Source organism: Oryzias melastigma, linkage group LG21, assembly GCF_002922805.2.
Source record: "Oryzias melastigma strain HK-1 linkage group LG21, ASM292280v2, whole genome shotgun sequence".
NCBI lineage: Eukaryota > Metazoa > Chordata > Actinopteri > Beloniformes > Adrianichthyidae > Oryzias > Oryzias melastigma.
The window spans coordinates 19,738,519-19,762,751 of record NC_050532.1 but is presented as its reverse complement, the minus strand read 5'-3'; the positions used below and the strand labels follow the sequence as shown (position 1 = coordinate 19,762,751).

The 24,233-nt window shown below is 35.8% G+C and overlaps 2 protein-coding genes across 2 annotated transcripts in view; both read left to right on the top strand.

Moving 5' to 3' along the window:
* The window catches only part of slc15a1a (solute carrier family 15 member 1a), a 10,660-nt gene extending 3,596 nt beyond the window's left edge, over positions 1–7,064 (top strand). The window contains exons 6-23 of the mRNA XM_024286289.2: positions 95–194; positions 568–658; positions 730–813; positions 891–973; positions 1,377–1,463; positions 1,541–1,630; positions 1,698–1,742; positions 1,830–1,862; positions 1,934–2,022; positions 3,045–3,126; positions 3,219–3,338; positions 3,456–3,599; positions 3,670–3,716; positions 3,818–3,925; positions 4,013–4,124; positions 5,927–6,064; positions 6,148–6,255; positions 6,337–7,064. Coding sequence (XP_024142057.1) covers positions 95–194; positions 568–658; positions 730–813; positions 891–973; positions 1,377–1,463; positions 1,541–1,630; positions 1,698–1,742; positions 1,830–1,862; positions 1,934–2,022; positions 3,045–3,126; positions 3,219–3,338; positions 3,456–3,599; positions 3,670–3,716; positions 3,818–3,925; positions 4,013–4,124; positions 5,927–6,064; positions 6,148–6,255; positions 6,337–6,579 — 1,804 coding nt within the window. The 3' untranslated portion in view covers positions 6,580–7,064. The remainder of the gene's footprint in view (positions 1–94; positions 195–567; positions 659–729; positions 814–890; positions 974–1,376; positions 1,464–1,540; positions 1,631–1,697; positions 1,743–1,829; positions 1,863–1,933; positions 2,023–3,044; positions 3,127–3,218; positions 3,339–3,455; positions 3,600–3,669; positions 3,717–3,817; positions 3,926–4,012; positions 4,125–5,926; positions 6,065–6,147; positions 6,256–6,336) is intronic.
* Positions 7,065–10,011: 2,947 nt separating this feature from the next.
* On the top strand, positions 10,012–22,522 carry stk24a (serine/threonine kinase 24a (STE20 homolog, yeast)). The gene is made up of 11 exons (XM_024286117.2): positions 10,012–10,507; positions 15,387–15,617; positions 17,416–17,472; positions 17,588–17,696; positions 17,776–17,933; positions 18,755–18,940; positions 19,016–19,161; positions 19,230–19,347; positions 19,435–19,497; positions 19,605–19,741; positions 21,375–22,522. The coding sequence occupies exons 1-11, from the start codon at positions 10,472–10,474 to the stop codon at positions 21,406–21,408; spliced, it is 1,275 nt and encodes a 424-aa protein (XP_024141885.1). The 5' UTR covers positions 10,012–10,471; the 3' UTR covers positions 21,409–22,522.
* Positions 22,523–24,233: the final 1,711 nt, after the last annotated feature.

The following is a 24,233-nucleotide window of genomic DNA, read 5'->3' as shown; positions in this document are numbered from 1 at the left end:
CGGCTACTATTGGAAGATATACGGTAATGCTCAATTTAAATAAAGATGACCAGTAATGCGATTATTTAAAAAAAACTTTTTCTTGCCCCATCAGTGTTCTATCCATGGTGGGTCTCTTCCTCATCGCTCTGGGAACTGGTGGCATCAAGCCGTGCGTGTCAGCTTTCGGTGGAGACCAGTTCGCTGATCACCAGGTGAAAAAAAAACAGATTTTTCATGGTTGATCTTTGGCTTTTGGCTAATATCCAACTTGCCACAAGAATAACAATCCAGAGGTCAAGTATTTCAGAGATCTTTCACATGGTCTTTTATCTGCAGCTGAACTGTGATGCCATCGGTCTTCCTATCAGTTTCCCGATTGTGGCACTTTGTTTAATATTTACAGATCTTTATTTCCACACATCTGTTCAAGGAGCAGATTGTAGGATGAAGCAAGATAAAAAACTTCCTAGTCAGACTGATTGTGTGTGTGCGTGAGAGCCTGAGTCACTGTAATAATAACAAAAGAAAGAATTGCTTCACGTTTAAATTATTTTGCATTTTATTGAATCAAATGTGCTTCTATAGGAAAGGCAAAGGAGAACGTTCTTCTCTGTTTTCTACCTTTGCATCAATGGAGGCAGTCTCCTGTCAACCATCATTACTCCGATCCTCAGAGGTAAACGTGGTGCCGTTAAGAGGTTAAAGAGTGTGTGATGCGTGGTTGACTGTATTTTTGTGTTTCTGCAGGTCAAACCTGTGGCATCCACACTCAGCAGAAGTGCTATGCTCTGGCCTTCGGGGTCCCTGCTGCCCTCATGGTTGTTTCTCTCGGTCTGTATAAAAAATACCGAGACGTTTAAATACATAAAGTAAAAAAATACTGTAATACTTATACTGTTTCTTAACAGTGGTGTTTATCATGGGGAGCGGGATGTACTACAAAGCTAAACCAGAGGGAAACATCATGATGTCTGTGTGTAAATGCATTGGGGTAAGTTATTTATTTTGTTTTGGATCTTTGAAAATCAGCAATTACGTCTGACTTTCTTCAATTATTAGCTGTTTACTATTTCTGAAGCTCAAAGGGAAGAATTTAGGACAAATTAATATAATATTTGACCATATTGGCAACAGTCTGGCGATACATGACCCACTATACGATACATATTATCAGGTTTTGTTAAAGGAAAGCCGATTGTATGTAGTAATTTGTTACAAAAAGCAGAAAAAATTGGCATTGTGGTTTAATGTCTTTGTTTACCGTCTGTCGATTGGTCAAAATCTTCCTTTAATGTGAACTTATGATGAATAGTGCCTCACTCGTTATTACTTTTCTCATATTTAGCTACATATTTTCTTATTAAATTAAACTTTTTTTCATTTTTTTCTATCAGTTTGCCATTAAAAACCGCTACAGGCACAGAAGCAAGGCACACCCCAAGAGAGAACACTGGATGGACTGGGCAGAGGAGAAATATGATGTAAGTTTGACCTTGATGGATTATAGAAATTTGCTTTAATTAGTGGAATAATAATTTTATGTCTATCTGTGCTGCAGAAACTCCTTATTGCTCAAATCAAGATGGTGCTGAAGGTCCTGTTTTTGTACATCCCACTGCCCATGTTCTGGACCTTGTTTGATCAGAAGGTACTAGCTTTTCCTAACTCTTCAGACAACCGCCTTCAATTTATTAAATTTGTCGTCTGTATTTTAGGGTTCTAGGTGGACTCTTCAGGCCACCACAATGGATGGAAATTTTGTATGTTGCCTGATAATTCCAAGTGCCTTTTTTATTTATTTTATTGAAAGTTGTAGTGTCTAAATTTCACGCTTCTTTTTCTTGCAGGGACAACTTGTTATACAGCCCGATCAGATGCAAGTAAGTGAAAGAAACTTCATCACATCCAGTGTCTGATAATTAAAAGTACTAATTAGAAAATGTTTTTATAGACTTTCAATCCCATCCTGATCCTGACTTTGGTTCCTGTCATGGAAAGTGTGATTTACCCCCTGATCAAGAAATGTGGCTTCAACTTCACGTAAGTGAGACACTTTTTAAACAATTTTAATGCAAATAATTGTCTTTAAAAACGACTTTCTTCTGATTTCGCATCACAGATGAGTTCCAAAAACAGAAAAATATAAGTGGGAACAGAATTTTCCACTTTTTTCAAACATTAGTATTTTTAGCTTATCACCTAAACTGGAAATGGTAGGAAAAACAAACAAAGTAAACAAACCACAAACATGTCATCTCTAAGTAAGAGTAATGCAGTGTAATTTGTAGTCACATAATGATATCATGGCCCTGCGACAGGATGCCCCCCGCCCTCGCCCAAAAGTAGTTGGGATAGGCTCCAGCAACCCCACAAGGGATATAGCGAGTTAAAAAAATGAACGAATAATTATATGTCAAATTCAAAAGCTTTTCCTGTCCAAATTAGATAAAACATTGTAGAAACAACAATAATGTCAATAGCATTCAAGATGGCCGCCTGTTTTTTTAGCTCAAAGCATTGCACAGGTGTATTCATGTATTTTTACAGCCCTGGTTGTGTTTTTTATGCTTGATATAAGCACACATGATCTGATGGTAGTGGACTCCGAGGGATAAATGCAGAAATCATCATTTACATACTGTATATAGTGCTGTTAGAGCAAACACAAGCCCCTATAATGATGAGGCCTAAAGGGAATTCCTGTCAGGAGGAACTTGTGCAAACATCTTATAAATGAAACCACAGTGGCTGCACCTGGAAGGTGGGAAAAGTACGCATCCCAGCGGGAATTCCAATCATCTTTTGATCTAAAACTCGGAAAACGTTTAATTTTCTTTGTATATATATCCTCCGTCATTAGAAAAATGCCTCAAAAACATGTTAAAAATAAGATTTTAATCGGAGTGTCCTATACTGGAAAGGAGAGGCATATGTGGACATTACCACAGAACTACTTTCTTGTACACATGAAGCATGAAAATGTTTGTTCTAGAAACCTAAAAAAGACTGCTTATTTATCCACTAAAGGCAAATAAATAACAGAACTTGTGTCCATTTACCAGACCTCTGAAACGAATGACAGTGGGAATGTTTTTGGCGGCTCTTGCTTTTGTCTGCGCTGGTGTGGTCCAGCTTCAAATAGATGTAAGTGAAAGTCTTTTCCTCTGACTTTGTTAAAATTAAAACATGTTTTTTTTTGTTTTTATTAAATGAAAGAAAATGTGTTTTGTTTTCAGAAAACATTACCCGTCTTCCCCTCCACTTCCCAAAGTCAGCTGAAATTACTCAACATGGGGAACAAGGAACTCGCGGTCCAGTTGCCAGATAATGTTTTGGAGAATCTTCCTCCAGCTCAAGTTAGTTTTCTTGGATTTTTAAAGGATTTGTTACTTCAAAAATTAAAAAAATGTGTCCAATCTTAACCAGAGTTTGTCCAAATGCCCCCTCTGTTTCAATATGAACTTTTTCCGTAGGCCAATGAGGAATACTTCACATTTACCGAAGAGGAAGTTAGCATTTCAATAGTCACCCCACCATTGACAAAAACTATTGCCTTAACCAAAGGACTACGACAAACGCTGCTTATTCCCTCAGACATCAACCAAGAATGGGTGCTGGTGAGTGACATGAATACAGTATGATGATGATGATTATGCATTATTATGATTCCTTATGTTTTTCCTACAGATTGATGATTTAACCTCCAAGCCAGAAGAGGGAAACAATGCAATCCGGTAAATTTGGTTATAACTGCTGCAGACGTTGATATCATCTGTTTTAAAAGCTGCAACCAACAGTCACGAATTCAGAAGCTTTTTAATTATTTTTATTGCAGATTTGTGAATGGACTGGCCAAAGACCTTAACGTCTCGACTTCTGCAGAGGACTTTGGAATAATTGAGCCATTCATGTCTTCAAACTACTCACTGTTGAGAAATGGACAGTAAGGATTGTTTTCCTTCTCCTGTAATTTTATGTTTATACATTTTTGCCTCAACTCATAAATGTTGTTTGATTTCCCTGTGACCAGACACACCTTCAGCTTGATGAGTGGCTCACAGTCATGTGAATACACCAGAAAATTTGGATTTGGGAGTTCCTACACTTTCTTCATTCCCAGCACTTTCACTTTCGGACCAAATGTGAGTTTTCAACATCATTTATACATCATATTTACAGTAATCTCCTGAAGGAATATGTATGTTTTTTTATATGTTATAGAGTTCTGTGTGCCTTGACAGCTACAGGTTTTAAATGTATTCAATTTTATTTCTTCTATTCAGTTTTATTTCTTGTTGTTGTTACCACTCTCTTCCTTCTCTCAAAAAGTCTTGCCTTTGTTATTCCACATTTGTAAATAACAACAACGTTATCTTAATCTATCTTGCTTGGATAAATAAAGGTAAACAAAAAATATAAATACATAAATAAAAATGCATCTTCTGATTGTAGTTATGGGTAAAAAGCAAATACTCCAGAAACAAAAATAATGACAATCTACATTCTTTTTTGAGTTGGAAATAAATTTCAAATTCAGTCTATGATTAAAAAAACGTTTTTTTTTTTCGGTGGAAGGAGAATTTCATTTTATACGATAAATATATATTTAAATAAAAAGGAAAGGCTGTTTAAAAGGGGAAAGATGAAAAAGAAACAAATCAATACAAAGCACAAAAAAAGAAATAAAATGAAACCAAGTGAGACCTTTCCACAGTGGAACTATCAAACCATAGCAACACATCGGTAATCTCAAATATAACTAACAAACAAAAAAAGAAATAAATAGCAGCTAAATAGTCTCATATTTGCAATGTTCCTAAAGACCCACTCCAGTGAAAATTGTTATTTTAGTGTTTTTAACATACTCTCGTGGAATTTTTCTATTTTTTATTTAGAGTGAGGTCTCAGTAACGGTGAGGGGAAGGGGGACGGGGTTGCTCCATGCTAGCAGTCCCACAACTTAAAAACAATATTTCTAACGAATTACTGCAAAAATTAAACTGTTTTTTGTTCTTTTGGGGTAATACTGTTTAATCACAATTTAAAAAAAACACTAGAAACACTTTGAAAATAGATCAAAAGATGATCAAATTAAATTTACCAAATGCTTTTCTGTTAAATATTTTAACTAAATGAATTGAATAAAACTGCTAAACATAAAAACATTATTTTCCTAGAATTAACACTAAACACCAAATAAAAAAACATCAGCAGTAGTAAGAATAAAAATACTGAGTGTGCCAGGACTTATATTTACCACCAGCTGACGGTGTGGATTTATACGCTGTAGATTGTTATTTTTAGACACAATCATTTTATAAAAAATGGAGCTTGCTGATAATAACTGCCCACCTGCTACACTAACCTACTTAGCGTTGAATATAACAACTGTTTTGTGACCCATTTTGTAAAGTATTTGCATCCTATGTAGAGTTCTGGGCTGAAAATGTCTGAAACAAAGTGAGGTTTAAAGACCCACTCTGATGAAAATGTGTTTTTAACATGTTCTTGTAGCATTGTTCTTATTATGGAGAACATACATACAGAAAATGAAGCTCAAAAATACATTTCTGAGAATTCTGTATTTAAATTGTCGTGAATCGGGAGCGGAGAGTAAGCAAATAGATGATGGGAAATAGGGACGGGCTCACTCCAGACAACAACTCAGAGGCAAATATCGAATAAACTATTGCCCCTCTATCCTAAAAAAACAACACATTTTTTTAATTTTAGCTTAAAATACTATAATCGAAGTTAGAAGACCACTGGGAATGCTTTTATAATAGATCAAAAATCATTGTCTTTAAGCCACTTCAGGTTATACTGTTCTGATGTAACAGTTAATATGAAATTTGCAGACACATAAATACAGAAAAACACACAAAAAGGGTATAAACAGAAAATATGTTAAAAATATGAAGTGTTTTTTCCTCTTTTTCTTTAGTGTCAGGAATCTATCACAGAAGTTGAGGAAATACAGCCCAACACGGTCCACATGGCCCTCCAGGTCCCTCAGTACTTTCTAATCACTGCAGGTGAAGTGATGTTTTCCGTCACCGGTTTGGAGTTCTCGTACTCACAGGTAATTATTCCAAATAAATCAAAGTATTATAAAATATTGGGACAAAGCTCAACTTCGATCTTTGTGGTCTTGGATCATTAAAGGCCCCCAGTAACATGAAGGCAGTGCTGCAGGCGGGCTGGCTGCTGACGGTTGCCGTCGGTAACTTTATCGTTCTGATTGTAGCAGAGATCGCAAAGCTTCCTAAAAAGGTAAAATTGGAACAAAGAGAAGCCTCCAAAATGCTTGCTGAGTTATCTGTAACACGTTCTGTTTCTCCTTCAATCCTCAAGTGGGCAGAGTTCTTCCTTTTTGCTTCCCTGCTGGTGGCGGTCTGCGTCATCTTCTCCATTATGGCTTATTTCTACACCTACATCGACCCCACGGAGATCGAAGCTCAGTTCACGGAAAAGAAGGAAGAGAAGGACGAGGAGGAGGAAAAAGATGAGATGAAGAAAATCGAAGTGCAGATGATGAAAAGAGACTCCATTAAAAGTAATGACAGTGACGACGGATTCAAACAATCAAAAATGTGAAAAGCAGAACCCCACCATCCAAAATCTGAAAATATATAATATTGGCAATATATTTGTTTAAATTATCTTTAACTTTGATGAACAAAAGCATCACGAGTGAAAAATCTAGTTGTCCATTTATTTTATTGCTGAATTGAATATTTTTGTATTCCTACTAAGGTGTGTTGAGGAAAGCAATTAGTTTTTTATCCCAGCTGTGGTACTTTTTGACATTAAATTTACTTCAATTACTACTCCAGCATGCCTGCTGTTTTAAAATTAATTTGTCATGAAGTTTCTACAAATTCCTTGAGTTGAATTTGTTTTAGTCTTTCTTTGTTTTCCCTTTCCCTTCCTGACTGTGTCCACAGGCCTCCCTGAATCAGCATTTGTATATATGTTCATCATTTTTCCGCTTTCTTTCTCCTTATTATTTCTAGAGCCTAATAGGTTTTCCTCTCTTGTGCTCTGAATTTATCTGTAAATAAAAACTTTTTTGCACAGTTTTCTGCACCCCTGTGATTCATTTACCCAACAGTATTTCAAATTAAATATGTATAGAGATTATATAGATGGTCTTTTTTGTGAAGCTGTAACTGAGTTTAAGAGCTTTTACACAAGTTTGTTGGTAATAACAAACTAAAGTTTGTTTCTATTTTCAAGAAGTTATTTGACCAATACTAACATTTTTAATTGGGCGATCACAACATTTTTAAACAAATTCTTATAAAAAAAAGAAAAAAACATTTGAAAAAAATCCTCCCTTTTTCCCCCCTGAGGTAAACGATTAAAATTTGTTATGAATGTTTACCTTATAGATGTTTACTCTAGGATTTAAATTAAGTACCATTTTGAATTCCCAAACTCACATTATTTCATTTTTTTTATATTTTAGGAGTTATATTAACATAATTATATGATTATTTTTAAATGTTTATAAAACAGAAAGAACTTAAATTCCCACTCTAATCTTCTTTTGATCTATTTTAAAAGTCTTCCCAGTGAATTTTTAATTATGATTATCCCGCTTTTAGATAAAATAAAAAATCTGTTGTTTTTTAGGACAGTGTTTTTATACCTTTTTTGAGCGAAGGTACACTTTTTCCTTGACAAAAATTCTGCGGCACACCAGCATCCAAATATCAAAACAGGAGAAACTCTGCAGTGTGTATTGAAGTACAGTCCATCCACCATCTCGGGTCAACTTTTTGTAATCTTTTAGCAAGAAAAGCTGGAAGTTTTTCTTAAATGTTGCAATAAAAGTATGATAGTTTTCAAGATAAGTTCAACTAAATTAGTTTAAAATATGCTCAAGTAGTTGTTTTTGCTTTTTTGATAACTTTTTTGATTTGCAATTTTGTGTGACCTCACAAAACAACAATAATATATTCTTTCTTTTTTATTAAAATATTTCTTTACATTTTTGTGCCAGGGTAACAGTAATTATTGAACAAATATATGATCACAACATGCTTGTTTTTTTACACACAAAAAACCATTATATTGATGTTTATATTCAATTGTAACAACATAAAGGTGAACATTTTTGAAGTTTTATCATTTTTTTTATTATATCTTAATACAAAATTTAACTTCAATAAAAAATGTTTTATTTATTTTTGGGTGAATAAATTATTTTGTTTTAGTTGCTTAGTGCAAAAGTGCTGCCAATGCATTTGTCATTGATCAATCACCCGGTTCCACCTCCAACCACTAGAGGGACCCCTCACCTGAATACTAACCAGCCATGTACTCACCTGTCTCCTTCCTGCCATCATCATCAGCTGGTTCTCATCACACTCATCATTACCCTCTGTGTATTTAGTCTCCCCCTGACTCTATTCTATGTGATACAATGCCGAGCAGTCACTTCTCTTTGCCTTCTTGTGTTTTGACCTCTGCCTGTTTCCTGACTCCCTGTCTGACCTTTTGTCTGGGTTTTGACTTTAACTTGCTTTTTGCCCTTGTCGGATATTGCGCCATTAAACTCTGTTCCATATGGATCTAAACACCTCAGCATCTCCGTTACAGAATTATGGGAGATGCGGTGCAAAACCGACGCTGATGCTGGAGAGAAACTCACGTCTCTGAGCTTCATTATTTTGCTCACTTTTTCCACGGTCTGACACTGGATCCCGCAGGAAGCTACACCGCTAAACACAAGCTTTATCTGTTATTTTTGCTGGAAATGTGGGACTTTATGAGCCAAGTGGCAACAAAAAAGTGAGGATATTAACAACCTTTGATTCGTCAGACTGATGACATGATTAACCCTTCCGCTCTCCTAGGCTTGTTTACATTAAAAGTGGGGTCATCTGGACCCCACAAGACGGTGCGCTAAACTTCTTTTTTTTCTTTTTTCAATGATTGTTGATCTTTACTGGTGTCCAATGACAGACATAAAGTCTTATCCACCTTGTCCGTCTTTGTCATGGAAGGGCTAACTCCTCAATGTACGGGTGGGGACATTGGACTCCATAAGAGAGCATGAGGGTTAAGCCTCCAAGAATGATTGGCAGGGACAGTTGGAGGGGTGGAACTTCTCCAAAAAACAGCTAGCTGTGTGGGTAAATCGCAGGACTCTCATTCTTGTCAAAAAGCCTTTATTGGAATCAAAGAAGCACAAATAAAAGTATTTTATGGTTTTCCGTATTCCTAACTTTTCAATGTTATATCAGGGCCTGTTTGAAAGAAAATAAAACTGATCTCCTGGTGATAGTAAATGTTTTAGATCTGTGAAAATGAATAACTGGTTGAAAAACATTGTTCTAGGACATATAATTTCTGTAGAGTGGAAGAAGTTTGTTAGAAATTCACCTCAGAGTTGTGGGCGGGACTATTGAAGAAGAGTAAGCCTCCTCCACTTCCCATCATCCATCTGTTAATGCACTCTTCTGGTAGCTTACAGTTCCTAGCAACCGGTTTAACAAAAATGGTGAGCAACATTGGAGCTATCCAACCGTACAGTTTTTATTTAGAAGCCAACTTAGAGGATAAAAACAAAGACGATCATAGATCTAGTCGTCCACAAGTGTATGCATTGGAATGGAGCAGAGCAGGAAGCTTGTGGCCTGATAATTGTAGATCCTACATCACAGCCATACGCTTATTTGTCTGCTCCTGATTTATAATGATTTGAATAAAGAAATACTCATAAAAATAATTTTAAACTGAGTTTTGTTTATATGTGTAGTCCATCATGAGAACAATGGTACAAGAACGCATTAAAAACACCAGAAATCTGATTTTCACAAGAGTGTGGCTCAAAAATTATGACTAAATACTATTTTTTATTCATGTGAGAAAAGCTGGCAATCTAATTACACTAAGAGATAGGTATCTGCGTTTCAATTTGGGATATTTTAGCTATTATAGCGATAATTAATTATATTTGATTATAAGTAATCAGAATCAGCTTAATATGTTAGCATTCTACCCGAGTGTTGACGCCCTTCCCGTACATGACGTCTCTTGGATGTTTAGTGACGTCCCCGTTTCTGAAATGGTATTTTCCAAGATGGCGCTGGGAAACGGAGTCAAGTGATGACACGGAGCAAACCATAACGCCGGGCAGAGTGTTTTCCCGCTACGCTTTTCATCTGTTGCCCACTAAAGGTTTACAAGACGATGATGAGGGAATGTCAAGGCCCTGCTGCTTTGCTAGGAACTTAAGTTAATATTTAAAAGTCGTTAATGTTACCCATCTTTAACTAGAAAAAGTAAAGGCGAATCTGCAAGTCAAGTGGATTTATTACTATTATTTTTTTATGTTTTTGTGTTTATTTTATATGTTCGCGTTTTAGACTTTAAATAACCTTAAAGGGAGTCGTTTATTTTTTAATTGTGGAAAAGTCCCGGTACTTTAAGGAGGCTGAAGACAGGAGGAGAGGCGTCGTCTTTACTTTTTAACGCAATGGCTCAAATTCCGAGTGGAGTCCCGGGGGTTCAGGTAAATTAAAAATGGATCATATTTGCTGTTTCGTCTGACATGATGTATATGTGACGAAATGCTTTCTTCTGTAGAAATGCACATTTTAAATCTAACTCCCAAAAAGTTTAGCTTTCATAGGGTTTGTATTTGTCTTCTTTATTAATTAATTTATTTTTATTCTGTTGTGGTCCCAGATTACTGCATGTAAATCAATCATTAAAACTACAAAAAAAATAATTTATTTTTGATCTTTCAGACTTTGAAAAGGCAATAGTTCAAGTTTTTCTTCCTTTAGAAGTTAATCATCAACTTAAATAGCAGTTTCACTTGTTATCTGCTAGATGTAAGTACACTTTCTTACAGGAAGATATGATATTACTCTCATAGTCTCATTTTACTGGAAAAACTCCAACAGTTTCAATTTGTGTTTCTATAAAAAATTGGATTCTTTTCTTCTCCTTTTCTATGTATTCTTCCCCTTTCCACCTTTCTCCTTATACTGTTATTTCATTGTACAACCAGAATTAAGTACATTTACTCAAAAAAGAGCTGAATGTGGTTCATTAAAATAAAAATATTAATGGTAATTAAACTAAACTAATCAAAAATACATATTAAAAATTATTTTATTTTTTAAATGGTCTAAAGGTAAATAAAGCTCGTTTTAGCTGTTTTTAAAAATAATTTAAGTATTGTGAATATAACCAATTCCTGTTGTATATTCTAGAAAAAAAATATGAACCAATATAAAATCAAATAATTGTCAGTTTCTTACTAGCAATTGGAAAAGATGTTCTTTTTTGTCAAAAAGTATTTGAATATTTTTTCTTCTTTGTTTTTAATAAAAAAGAGAAGGGTGAAGCCCCATTCCAACTATACTTTCATCTATTGTATAATCGCTCCCAGAAGTTCTTTATCATTAATTATAAATATGCAGTTTTTAGCAGAAATCAAAAAGCCTGTGTCGTTTTATTTTTTTATTTTTTTATTTTTTAGACATTTTCTACAGCATAGCGATAGTTTATCAGAAATTCACCTCTTGGTTGTGGACAGGACTGAAAGTAGCCCTATGTTGATATCCCAGCATTCCTTTGTTTTCACTCTTTCTTGCTAGTTTAAAGCTCCTTACAACCCCAAGCTAACGGTAGCGTAGCAAAAAAAAGAAAACGGCGAGCAAAGTTGGAGCTTTCCAGCCTTACAGTTTTGAGCCAGATGCCAGCTCAGATGAGGAAAATGAAGACGTTAATGGATCTATTTGTCAGCAAGTGAAGAGCTCAGAACTGGAATCTTGGAATCAGATTCAGAGGAGCTCAGAATCAGAACTGGAGCGGAGCAAGAAGACATTAACCCGCAAATCACAGCTGGGTCAGAAACCTGAGCTTTTTCCAATAGCCGGTTTTTATCTGCTCCTGATCCACCACAATTCGAGACAAATGCTTTAAAAAAAGATGAATGGATCTTGAAAAATGCGGTTTAAAAACGCTTGAAGCAGTGAGACAGATCCCTGCTCCACTCCATTCTGATGCCTCTACATCTTCTTTTCCTCGTCTGAGCTGATATTTGGATGAACAACTCCAATACTGCTCGCCATTTTTGTTGCACTAGTAATGTTGGATTTGGGTTGTGATGGCTGTAAGCCAGCCATAGAGTGTAAACAGACGAATGATGGGAAATGGGGCAGGCTCACTCTACGCCAATATTTCCACCTACAACTCAGAATTTCTGAAGAACTATTATTGCCCTGCAGAAATTATGTCCTGACAGTTGTTTTAATTATATCTAAAAATTGCATAATCATAATTAATGTTTTTAAAATAGATGTAAAGATTATTAGATGGGACTTCAAATTTTTTCTATGGTCTAACTTTTATGACGGATGCACTATAATAGTAATAAATAAAATAATATTTTTTTAGATATGATGGTAAGGCTTCAGCGTAATTACTTTCTGCAGCGTGTCTGCCCACAGAGTCCTGCATCCCGACACTGTGGTGAGTGAATACCACAGAATGGCATCAAGCATCAGGTCCTCCTTCAAAGTGTGATTTATGCAGCACAGTTATACTGCTGGCCCACAACATGGATATTAACTTAGTTATATGTTTGAGTGACTCTAATGTTTGGTTGCTAGATTTTAGCCTCTTGTTAGTGCTATTTCTTCTGAACTACTTTGCCTTTATGTCTTAATGTCTGATGTTGTGAAGTTCCTTTTGTTATACTTTGCAGAAGACTTGAGAAGAAGACTTGGTAATGGATAAATAAATAATACACCAGGTTTAAAAGTTATTGTTAATCAAATATGGTGTTGTATTTGTCCTAGAAAAAAGTGTCTTTTATATATTTATTATTATTATATTAACTGACAGTCTTGAAAATTTGAATTTTCCTTCCCGATTCTCTTCAGGGAAACAAAGCCATTTAGCGCTGTCAATAATTCAGCGTGTTGTCCATCATTTTCTGTTTAGCCTTCATAGTGCATGTCATTAAGCCATAGCCATATCTGTGTTTTGCTGCTTCACCGTGTTGGGATTTATTGCTCAATAGGTGTGTTTCCATTGACTGAAACTGCACAAATTAGATCTGGGATTATAAATTTGTCTAATGGAAACATAGCAATTTAAGAAAAAACTTGCATTCATCAAAAGAAGTGTTTGCTTTTGGAGGAGTTAGTTTTTGAGACGTATCAAAATTAACTTATTTTGCAAAATTGCAAAGGAAACACTTTTCCGATTAAATTAGTCATGTGACCAACAATCGGACTGCTCAGCATTGCCACATAAGGTCCCACAGCATCACACAGCTCATCAAAAGTTGAGCGTGTCATGCGGAATTGTTGCATCCACTTTGTAAAATCGCCAACCTTGATTTCCCAAAATTGCTTCATCCATTGCTGCTTCCACGTGTAAGGAGCTTCCCGCTCCATGGCCTGAATAAGAGAGAGCAGTTGACTCCTTTGATAGATGAGGATGCAGTGACAGAACTTTGAATGTATCTGCTGTAAATCACAGTATTGTTCACATACATGGCCATGTTTTTGAATGACTTATTGCATGAGTTGTTTATTTGCATAATTATGATTTAATGGAAACAGTGTAATTGCGAAATTGTGTGTGTTTTTTTTTTTTTTAACAATTCTAGAATTTGGACAAAGTTTTTTGCATATGTGCAATGGAAAAGCAGCTAATGACTTTGGCTAAAAGCGATTAATGGGCTAGGTCTTCTTGAGACCGTCAGAATTAATTCTTTTCCAGAGTTATAATTGTAGGAAAAAGACATGGTACTATTTGTAGCCTCCCAACTTGGAACCAGGATAATGGAATTTTGGATGAAAATTTGTCTTCCTGCATCTTTAGGTCTGGGACAAGGTCTTGGCGTATTTGTGTTTTATGTGTCTCACATTAGATGGAGTTGTTGGAGAAAGAACTAGAGAAAGACCTGGTACCCTATATCTAGAGTTTGCTGGGAATGTGTGACACAATAACCTGTCATTACTGCCATTTTAAGAAGTGCTTCATCTGTTCTCAAAGGAAGTGCAAATGAGCTTAATTTTTTTGGGCGGCTGACCAGAGCTCTTAGTAGGTGCCAAACTCTCACATTTAGGAGCAGTTGTCAAGGTAGTTCCTATCACAATATGTGGCCAGAATGGTCATGGCTACAAGCATTAAGAAAAAGTTCATTCGCAGGCTGATTTGGATTTGATGTGGCAGAGCTTGGATACCCTCCCTTTGCCTGTCCTGATGATGGAGTAGATCAACCAGGTGCTTTAGTGAATTTTAATAAAAGGTATAACTGGGAGGTTGAAGACCTCATAGACTTGGGGTGTTTGAAGAAGGTCCAGGTTGTCAGTTCTGTTCAGGGAGTGTCATCTCTCTTCTGATGTTTTTTCCCATCATAGAACCCTTCAGGTGGGGAAGCAGAGGGAGCAACTTCTTTGTGTTTCCACTCACTTTGTTTTGTCTTCCCTCTGAGATAAGGCTTTGTGTTTCTCGAAGCAAAAAGGAAAATAGTTTTCTCTCCTGACTTCTTCAGACTGAATCCATAAGCATGTTGTTCAGATCAACCCCTACTTACTGATGATTTCTGGTTCCAACATGGGGTCATCTGTATCGAGAAAAAATGGCGACTGAATTGACTTCATTTGGTTGGAAACGAAAGTAAGCCATCAGTTCCATTGTCCAGTCAATGGTTTCAGAACCACAGATTACTGTTGGGATACAGTACATCGTTTGACCCTATGGGTAAAAAAATGATGCACAGAATTGAAGGTTTGATTATAACCTTTCATTTACAGCTGTCCTGTCCTGCATTTACATTGTAACAGAGGTTCTCTGTCTGGCAGTTTCTCTGCATTCATCTCAGTCTCACTTACGATACGCCCTCTTGTTTCTGGTAGACATGATTTACCTTTTGGCTTTGCACCAAGACAGATCCTGGGAGGATTTTCACTCAACGATTTCTTGTTGTCCACAGAGACCGCCTCTCTGTTGATTGTATTATCTGAGCCTTTTAGCCGTGTTTTAGCTCGCTCATCTCTGCTGTTGTGAATCAATGGCAAGGTCCTTTCATTCCCACGTTTACCTCCACATTACCTTCTGTGCAGTCAACTCTCATCTAGTATATAATGGCACACAGGAGATGGAGATGCAGTTTTTCTTTGAAAAAATTGTAATCTAAACACAAAAATATGAAGAGTTAGTTTAAAAATAAAGAGTAAAATGGTTTGAATACAGCAACTTTTCTCACTTTTTCCACACCAACTTTCATCCGTGCAACATACTCAAAATGGATTTAATGGCTGTGTGACATGGCTTTAAGAGACTTTCGATTAAATTTTCATTGACTACTTTATTTTGATTATACTTTCACTCAAGCTAAATGAACCTCTTTGCTCCGTCAGAATCTGAACGCCGATCCAGAGCAGATGTTCACTAAACTGGACAGGATCGGGAAGGGCTCTTTCGGAGAAGTCTTCAAAGGCATCGACAATCAGACTCAGAAAGTTGTGGCTATCAAAATCATTGATCTGGAGGAGGCAGAGGATGAAATTGAAGACATTCAGCAGGAGATCACAGTTCTGAGCCAGTGTCACAGTCCTTTCATCACCAAGTACCATGGATCTTATCTCAAGGTAAGGGTTCATCGAGAGACCAGGTTTTTGTCTTGAATTTGAGTCCCTTTGACAAATCAAGCATGTTGATGTTTAATCCTGCAAGCATCTGCAAGAATAGAGAACCAGTCTGTAAATAATTCAAGTAAACAATGGTGAATGTTTTGCCTCTAAAACATCAATGTACTTTGTTCCTTGTGGGCTGACAGTGTAGTTTTTGTAAATACCATAACAGATTGACCGAATTTGTGTTGTCTTACATCAAGAATAACAATATTGTAGTTCATTGCATTTTGTATATTTTTCCACAGTAATTATGATTGCATTTTTTTTAGGAGAATGCACATTTTTCTGGCGCCTATTTACTATCAAGGAATATTATAACCTCAATTTACTCTAGTATTAGTATCTACATTGCAGGAAACCACAATATGCATTAATTATAAGCTTTACTGCAGTTTTTCTACTATTGTGTATCTCAGCACTTTAATGGTTTTGGGCTATAGATTGACACTTAAATCTAACGATAAAACAAAAAATATTTTGAAAATAGATGTACTTGAGCTTGCCTTAAAAATTGCTTTTCAAAGATCCTATTTTTTTGGTTTATAGAAGGTCACCAGCAAACTAAAAGAGATATTTGAAACTGAATCAAATTAATTATTACAAAAAGCTGAAATCTTTTTTCATCGATGAAATAATCCTCTTGTCCATCAAATGTCTGACACGGCCCTTTATGTTTCAATGCAGTCATGTGACCTGAAAGCTGGTTTCTTTGAAGAAAACCTGACATTATTCTCTGCTTGAACATGCACTTCAAAAACCAGCTTTGAAAATAGTAGAAGGCTTTCAAGGCTTCATGCTTGCCATGAAAATCTTCTCCAGCTGTTTGTCTCTGATAAAAATGAGGATAATGTTGTGTAAACTTTGTTGGACAAAAGGAGTAAAGCACAACTTCCTTTCACCAACCATAGACTGTGGACAGAGGCTGAGTACCTTGGTTATATTTTGAACATTTAACACCGATGATGGAACTTTGAGTCCTTTAGGGGGAAATCAGTTAAAACAATTTTCATGGTTAAAAAAGACACAATAGTAACAAAAAATAACAAGAAGTTAGCCACTGAGATTAAATCAACCTTATAATTTCTTTCATAAAACTCAGAAAAAGTATTTAATCTACTTTGTACAAAATTTAGCCTGTAATATTCTGGTAAAACTTATATTAGGAAAGTCTTTACCAAAAAAGTTACAAGCAGCTTTTTTTTCTGTCTTATGTCTTAGATGTTTAAGATAATTTCACATAAAGAAATGTATTTAAAGGTTGGCTTTGTTATGTTTTTGCGTTCACAATTTTCTAGTTCGTCTTTAAATATTATTATCCGCAGATGAATGATGACAAACAATGAAAAAGAATAAGTGGGCATATTTTTATTATCTATTGGTTTTTAAAAATGTTTTGTTGACAGTTTTGTTCTTCAATATTCTCTGAGACAAAAAGGAAGAATTTCATTTTTTTTAATTGTCAAATGGGCCATTTTTTAGATCCCATTAAGCCGTTCTGTTTTAGTTAGCATCTTCCTTTAGTTTTAAACTGTTTTGTGACTGAAACTGTTCATTAGTTAACTGTTAACCAAATGAATTTTGACAAACATTTCTGAGATAATCCAAAAAAGCTCTATGTGTGAATGATAAAATTCAGACATGGACTAATAAATTATTGTTTTCAAGAACATATTCATATAAAAATAAGCTGGTACAATCTTTTTATTTTACTAATATTTTGCTCTCAGAGTAAAGTTATCTATTTCTTTTTCAGGGTACCAAGTTATGGATCATTATGGAATACTTGGGTGGAGGATCAGCTCTTGATTTGGTAAGTGTCTTTGTGTAAAATGTTAAACTCAAATAACATTAATGCAGACAGTTTGGTTTGGCCTCTTTTGGGGTTTTTAATGAGGCGTTTTTGTTTTTTTATTCTGCTCCTCCAGCTGGAACCGGGTCCTCTAGATGAAACCCAGATCGCTACAATCCTGAGAGAAATCCTTAAAGGTCTGGAGTATTTACACTCTGAGAAGAAAATCCACAGAGACATCAAAGGTAAAGGACAAGTGCTGAAAGTCAGCTCTAGTTTTAAGTTCCTCCCTGAAGTTTTTCCGCTGTTCCTCTGCTCTTTCAGCTGCTAACGTGTTGCTGTCGGAACAAGGCGAGGTCAAACTGGCAGACTTCGGCGTGGCGGGTCAGCTGACAGACACTCAAATCAAGAGGAACACTTTTGTAGGAACGCCTTTCTGGATGGCCCCTGAGGTCATAAAGCAGTCGTCCTACGACTCAAAGGTTAGTTATCGCTCCAACGTGCTGCTATCTGAAATTGAAAAAGGATAACCGATGTTTAACCTCTAAAGGTTGAAAATCCAGACAACTGGAATAATGAATGACAAAAATAGCTTTCGACTGGAAGAAGTCATCTGTTTAACATTAGATAATGGTTCTTAAGTTGTTGCAGATAAAATAAAAAAGATAAAATACATTTTAACAGAAAATAATCAGAATATTGCTGAGCTAAATATTGGTTGAAAACCACAGACATGAACCAGATATGTTCGTAAAAAGATCTAAAATCAAACAGGAAGTAAGTAGTTATCGCTCCAACATACCGTACGTACTATTACAGTGAAGGAAATGGGTATTTGTCGATTTTGTATGTTTTGGGTCATAATCCTATTTGAAGACAAATTTTAAGCCTCCTAGTGAAGGGAAGGAAGTTCTAAATCAGGATTTGACGTCCATCCATCTTCCTAGTGAAGTAGACCCGTGCAGAAAATCACCCCCAAAGCATTATGTTTCCACCTCCACAGTACCATCAGCTGTCACCTTAACCTCCATCTTCCTACTGATGGTTTTGTTGTCCATTCCGGTCTATAATCTTCTCCCTTAAATCCACTGAAAGCTGGAGAGTTTGGAGTCTTAATTCAAGACGAGTTAAATTCTTGTCTGTCTTCAATGAAAACTAAAAATAATTAGATTTTTGAATGTGTGTATTTTTAGAACAACCACGATCAGTCACACGTCTGCAGAGCTTCCTCAAACGCAGCTATAAATGTCCCACCTCACTGATGTTTGTTTTATCTCAAATGTCTTTACGTTTTTAATGGCAGGCAGACATCTGGTCTTTAGGAATTACCGCTATAGAACTGGCTAAAGGCGAGCCCCCCCACGCTGACCTGCACCCCATGAAGGTGTTGTTCCAAATCCCGAAGAACAATCCACCTACGCTGGAAGGAAACTACAGCAGAGCTCTGAAAGAGTTCATCGAGGCCTGTTTGAATAAAGATCCGAGCTTCGTAAGTTTAAAATAATCCTTTCAAACGACAAAAGAGAAATGATTGAAACGATTGGAGTTTGACTGTCATTTACAGAGACCTACCGCCAAAGAACTGCTAAAACACAGATACATCATGAAGCACGCCAGAAGGACAACCTTCCTGACGGAGCTGATTGACCGACACAACCGATGGAAAACTCAGCGGTCCAAAGATAAATCCAGCTCAGACGACTCTGACGAGTAGATATCACGCAGATATCCAGCTCAGACCCAAACACGCCGATTCTGACTGTTCTGCTTGACCACAGGGAGCTGGACAACAGGGCGTCTGCAGAAGACGGCTATGACTTTTCATTCCCTAATAGTCTCCCAGGTCCAGATGAGCGCCAGAATGGACTAGAACGACCCGCTGCCTCAGTAAACCAGGTAACCCTGTGTGTTCAATGAGGAGGAAGTTAAAAAAACGGCTATGTCTCATGCCTACTTTTTTCTTTTATGCATTTCTGGGAGCAGGAGAGTCCAAAACGACATCTGTCTCAAAGCCTGTCGACAATCTTCTCTCCACTGTTCTCAGAGGTAACAGCCTCCCTTATCTACTACAGATTATTTTAAGGTGCTACAATAACTGTGTTTTAAATCCTCCCATCAGAACAAGCGTTTAGATTCTTTTTGTTGGTTTGCAGTTGAAAGCAAAAGGCGGAAAAAGCAACGGAAGGGCAGAAGCTGCAGAGGAGCTGAAGAAGGAGTTTTTCAGCGCCGAGGACAAACATCCGGGGATCTGTGACTCGCTGGTGGCTGAGCTGCTGCAGAGACTCCAGAGGTCAGAGAAGCTCACGTCTTTGTTCTGATGACTTCAGAAATGTGTCACACCTGTTTGGGTTGGTCACATTCTCACCGACATGTTCAGTTTTTGTTTCTGAAGTTAGTTCTTCCTTATTTGAAAGCAAACCTTAAAAAAGTTGGAAAATGTGACACATTACTGAACCATCAAAACCCGTTATGATTCCTTTGTCTGTATAGCTCTTTTTCTGGTCAAAGCTCAACCTCAGAAACACAGTTTCAGTTTTCATTTCATCAAGGCTGCTCGCTTCACTTCAGTCTTGGTTTTCTCCTAAAGCTGCATTCACACCGCATCAAACTTACTGCTCACACCTGTCCTAAAACGTCCTCGATGATTGTGGGAGGAGCAACCACCAAACTTTTTCTGGACTTCATTTGTTGCCACATCATGAATGGTGTCGAGCAAATAGCTCGGGTTTATGTGTTTTGGAGAGCTCTAGTATTTAAATGTTTATTTCTATTGCATCTTTCCCAGATAAAATCATAAAAAAAAGTGCTTCACAAAAGTAAAAACACTTAAAGCCAATAAAAGCAGGCAGGGCTGTCGCCGTGTTACCAGATCATTCAGAGTTTCTCCCGGAGCGGTGTACTTCACTCCAACAGCGAGAAGTGCTCCTGATGGCTGTTTTAAACTTTGTTCCATCTGTCTGTGGTCCAGTTTGATCATTAACTCAAGAAGGAAACATAAAATCGTCTTGATGATCACTAGGTGGCTGGCTAGTGTAGCGGGCTCGATCGCTCCAGCTCCATGGGTTCTGAGACGGGCCGCCGACCTGTCCCATCTTTGCCCTACAGCAGCTGGGACAGTCTGTGGCCACCATGCAACCCCAGCGAGTTTAGAAAACGGATGGAAGTTCAGGACGAAAACCCTCACATACAGCAACCATATTGGAATATTTTTTCCACCCTCTGATCGAATCACTGAAAAAGTCACGTTCCCAAAGACACTTCAGAATTTTTAAGTCTAGACACGCCGCATCAGCCATTTAAATGGCGCTGCTGTATCCAGTTGTTTGGTCACGTAACTCATTTAATTTGAAAAGCGATTCCATTGGAGTTTTGCAAAATATCTCAATTAAAATCTCATTTAATCATGAAGCATAAAGTCATTTTTACTCATTTTACTACTTTTCATACATCTATTATTACATGTTTTGTCTTTTGTTTATGTTTGCTGCATGACACTATCCTCGTTTTGCATCACAATCATTTCTGTTATTTTTGTGATATAGTGTTTTGTTGTTTATCCTGGTGTATGTGAATCACAGTTCTGTCATCATATGTTTCTCAAAAATCACATTTAGTAAGTTTTATGAGCCAGGCTGGATTATTAATTAAATGTTTTTAAAATATATACATTTTAAAATGTTGTAAAATAAAAGCAATATTACTATTGGATTATTTTTGCTGTTCTAAGGTGAAAGCTGTCAATGAAAGGCTGCTCTATTTTTAGACAGGAAATGGAATATTTTAAAACATTCTCATCATCATAACTTTAATAAAGCTAAGCTGAAGAGTTTTCTCTTCACATCCAACCTCGACTTTGGAAAACCTACTAAAAAAAACAGAATATCCCATTTTTGGCGTGACCTTTCTCCTTGGATGTTCGTCAGGTTTTCCGGGCTTCATGCTGCTGCCACTCTGTGAAGGAACCAACGCCCAGCTCTCCTTCTTTTCCATCACGGAGGCAGTTTTTCAAACTGTGACGTTTCCCAGGAAGATCTCCGTCCTCCCTGCTTAAAGCATGTGAATTCTTGAACTTTAGCGCTTAAGGAGTTTGGGGGACGAGTTCTGAACTCTTTTGATGAGTTTGTTGCTTTGGTTTGATCATGTGAGTCTGTTGGAGACGGATCCGCAGCAGAAATCAGATAGAATCTTCTGGAAAATGTAAAGAAGTTCTTTCTATCACAGTGTGACTGAACAGACTCACTTCTACTGATTTGATAAATGACATGTGGACCACTGTATTAAAAAAAAACCCATGCAAAGCACATGATTGTAAAATGTTTGAAACAAATGAGATTGCATTTCTTTTTATTGTTTAAATTGTTTTGTAGTTGTTCACTGTGAATCAATCTTTAACTGCTGGAAAAGTACTTTGTGTTTCTGAGGTTTTACTAGTTCAAACACTGGAAGATGTTTTCATTTTTCAGGAATAAATCCTCGTTTTTCGATCTAAACTGTCTCTCCGCTGTAATTGCACTTTGAATGTGAATGCCTTTGATTGATGCATAAAAGTAGCATGAAGGTTGCAGTATTTTGACTTTCTAGGATTTTGTTTCTAGTGTAAACATGATTGGAACATGCGTTTAGCTGCTTCTGACGGTACTTTATAAAGAATGTGCATGAGGTGTGACGCTGAGCTGTATGTGTTGTAGCATACTTAAACCAGATCAGATTTTTTGATAAATGAAAAGAGTAAAATTAGTTTTAAAGCATTTGCTCTGAAACAGAAAATGCACCTATGAAGAAAACCTAATATTCTGTGACGATCCTTTCATTTTTTTGCTGACAAGACGTGAGCACAAACAGTTTAACTTTAGACGATAATTGTATATTTTTTGTGCACCTGTACTTGCTAATGCAATCAACACGTTTTGCCTTATAATCTACCAGATGACGCCTTTAATTTTGTATTTATTAATTATATAATTAGTGCTGCTCGATGCAAAAATAAGCACAAATGTTTATTTTACTTTTTTTTATGTCATCCAATGCATTGTTGCATTTCAATAATAAAAGTGTTCATTTCTCTGGAAAATGTCTTTTTTTTACAGTTTCTCAAATATGTTGCCTTTCAGTGTTTAGTTTTGATCAGTTGATAAAGAATTCAGCTCTGCCCTTTAATTCCTGATAATTTTACATTTAGATTGAATTAAATATCTGTTTGCAGCATTTTTTTAACATCTATATATTGTAATTTGTCCTTTTTAAATTAAATAAATGTGATATTGCTCCTAGAATGCATAAGTAAAATATGCAGCCGCTTTATTTAATATAAACATTTTAAAAAATCTGTGATTTATCTAAAATTGGTCTGAATTAAGAGGCTTTTCTGTGAAAAATGAATATTTTCATGAAATGCTTTATATACACTTATCACTTTCAAACTGAAAGTTTCAATTTTACAAAGTTTGAAATCAATATTGAATTGAACTTTAAATGATTGATATTGATTCGGTAAATCTATAAATTGGTTTTCACTGAATAATTCCTGTTTTTTAGAGGAAAAAACTGCATTTTAGATTTTTTTTTGTAAAAAATCATTTTAATGAAGAAATTCCCCTTTTTGTTTCATTACAAAATAAACTTGTTTTTTGAATAGAAACTTGGGAAAAAATTACTTAAATGGTGAATCAATGAAGTCAGGGTTTGTGTTGCACTGGGATGTTTCTCTTGACTTTAGTTTTTTGTTGTTGTTGCAGGTTCAACACAGACAGTAGATTTTATTGCTTTGCCTTTTATGCTGCAATAAAACACTTTGACTGTCAGGAGAGAATTCTGGGAAGAAGCTGGCACATTTTCAATCTTTATAACCTCACAGAGCGGTATCACCATGCAACAGGGTCAAAGTTTGCCTCTGAGATTTTATTTTCATTTTCTATTTTAAGTGATTGCTCCAAAAACAATCAAATATAAGTGACGTTTTTGTGTCTTTGATCCAGTCACATGATTGCTGTTGGACTGAAATGCAAACAAAAAAGACAACAAATAACTTTTTTTGTCTGATTTTAATCATAGTTTTTAATTTAGCCCAGAAGAACCCAAGATCAATTTTATTCTGACATTATAAAATTCATTTTCAAATTTGTCCGTCTTTTAATTTTTCAGTAGCAGCAATTAATAATTAAAAATGTGGAAAACATTAATAAAAAAGAAAACCAAATTTGACTTAATGGGTTAATAACTCAAGCTCCAGTGATCCTTAAATTATATTTAGCAGAAATCTGTTTCTGGCATTAATTTCTAATATGGATCATGAATAATATATACATTTAAAACCCTATTTTTTTTTATATTTAATGTTAAAAATACCTTGAGTATTGGCATTAGGAGACTGTGAGTAGGTGAATACTTTAAATTAAGTTAGGTACTGATTATTTTAATTTATTTTATTGTTTGTTTTGTGTTTTTGTGTTATTGTTTTGTACAAATAAGCTAAAATCTCAACAAAATATGAACGCTAAACATTTGATGCGATACATTTTTTGAAATCACTTTAAAAATTGCTTTTTTAAAATTAAAATACATATTTAAGTTATTTACCTCATTTTAGGGTCATATTTGGCTTACTATTAAATATTAAACTTCTTCAAATTAATGAAAACTTAATATTTAGATTTGTTTTTTTTTTTTACATTTTAATGCCAGTTTTCTACTTTTTTAATCACTAAAGATTGGCTATTTTTGACCATCATAGCTTGCTATAAGACTCAAACATTCCCTAAATTGACATTTGTTTTAATTAAACC

Coding starts and splice junctions, on each gene's coding strand:
- stk24a (XM_024286117.2), top strand. CDS start 10,472: ATGGCTCAAATTCCGAGTGGAGTCCCGGGGGTTCAG. Junction 17,934..18,754: donor AGTCGTCCTACGACTCAAAG/GTTAGTTATCGC, acceptor TTTTAATGGCAG/GCAGACATCTGGTCTTTAGG. Junction 19,498..19,604: donor TCTCTCCACTGTTCTCAGAG/GTAACAGCCTCC, acceptor GTTGGTTTGCAG/TTGAAAGCAAAAGGCGGAAA.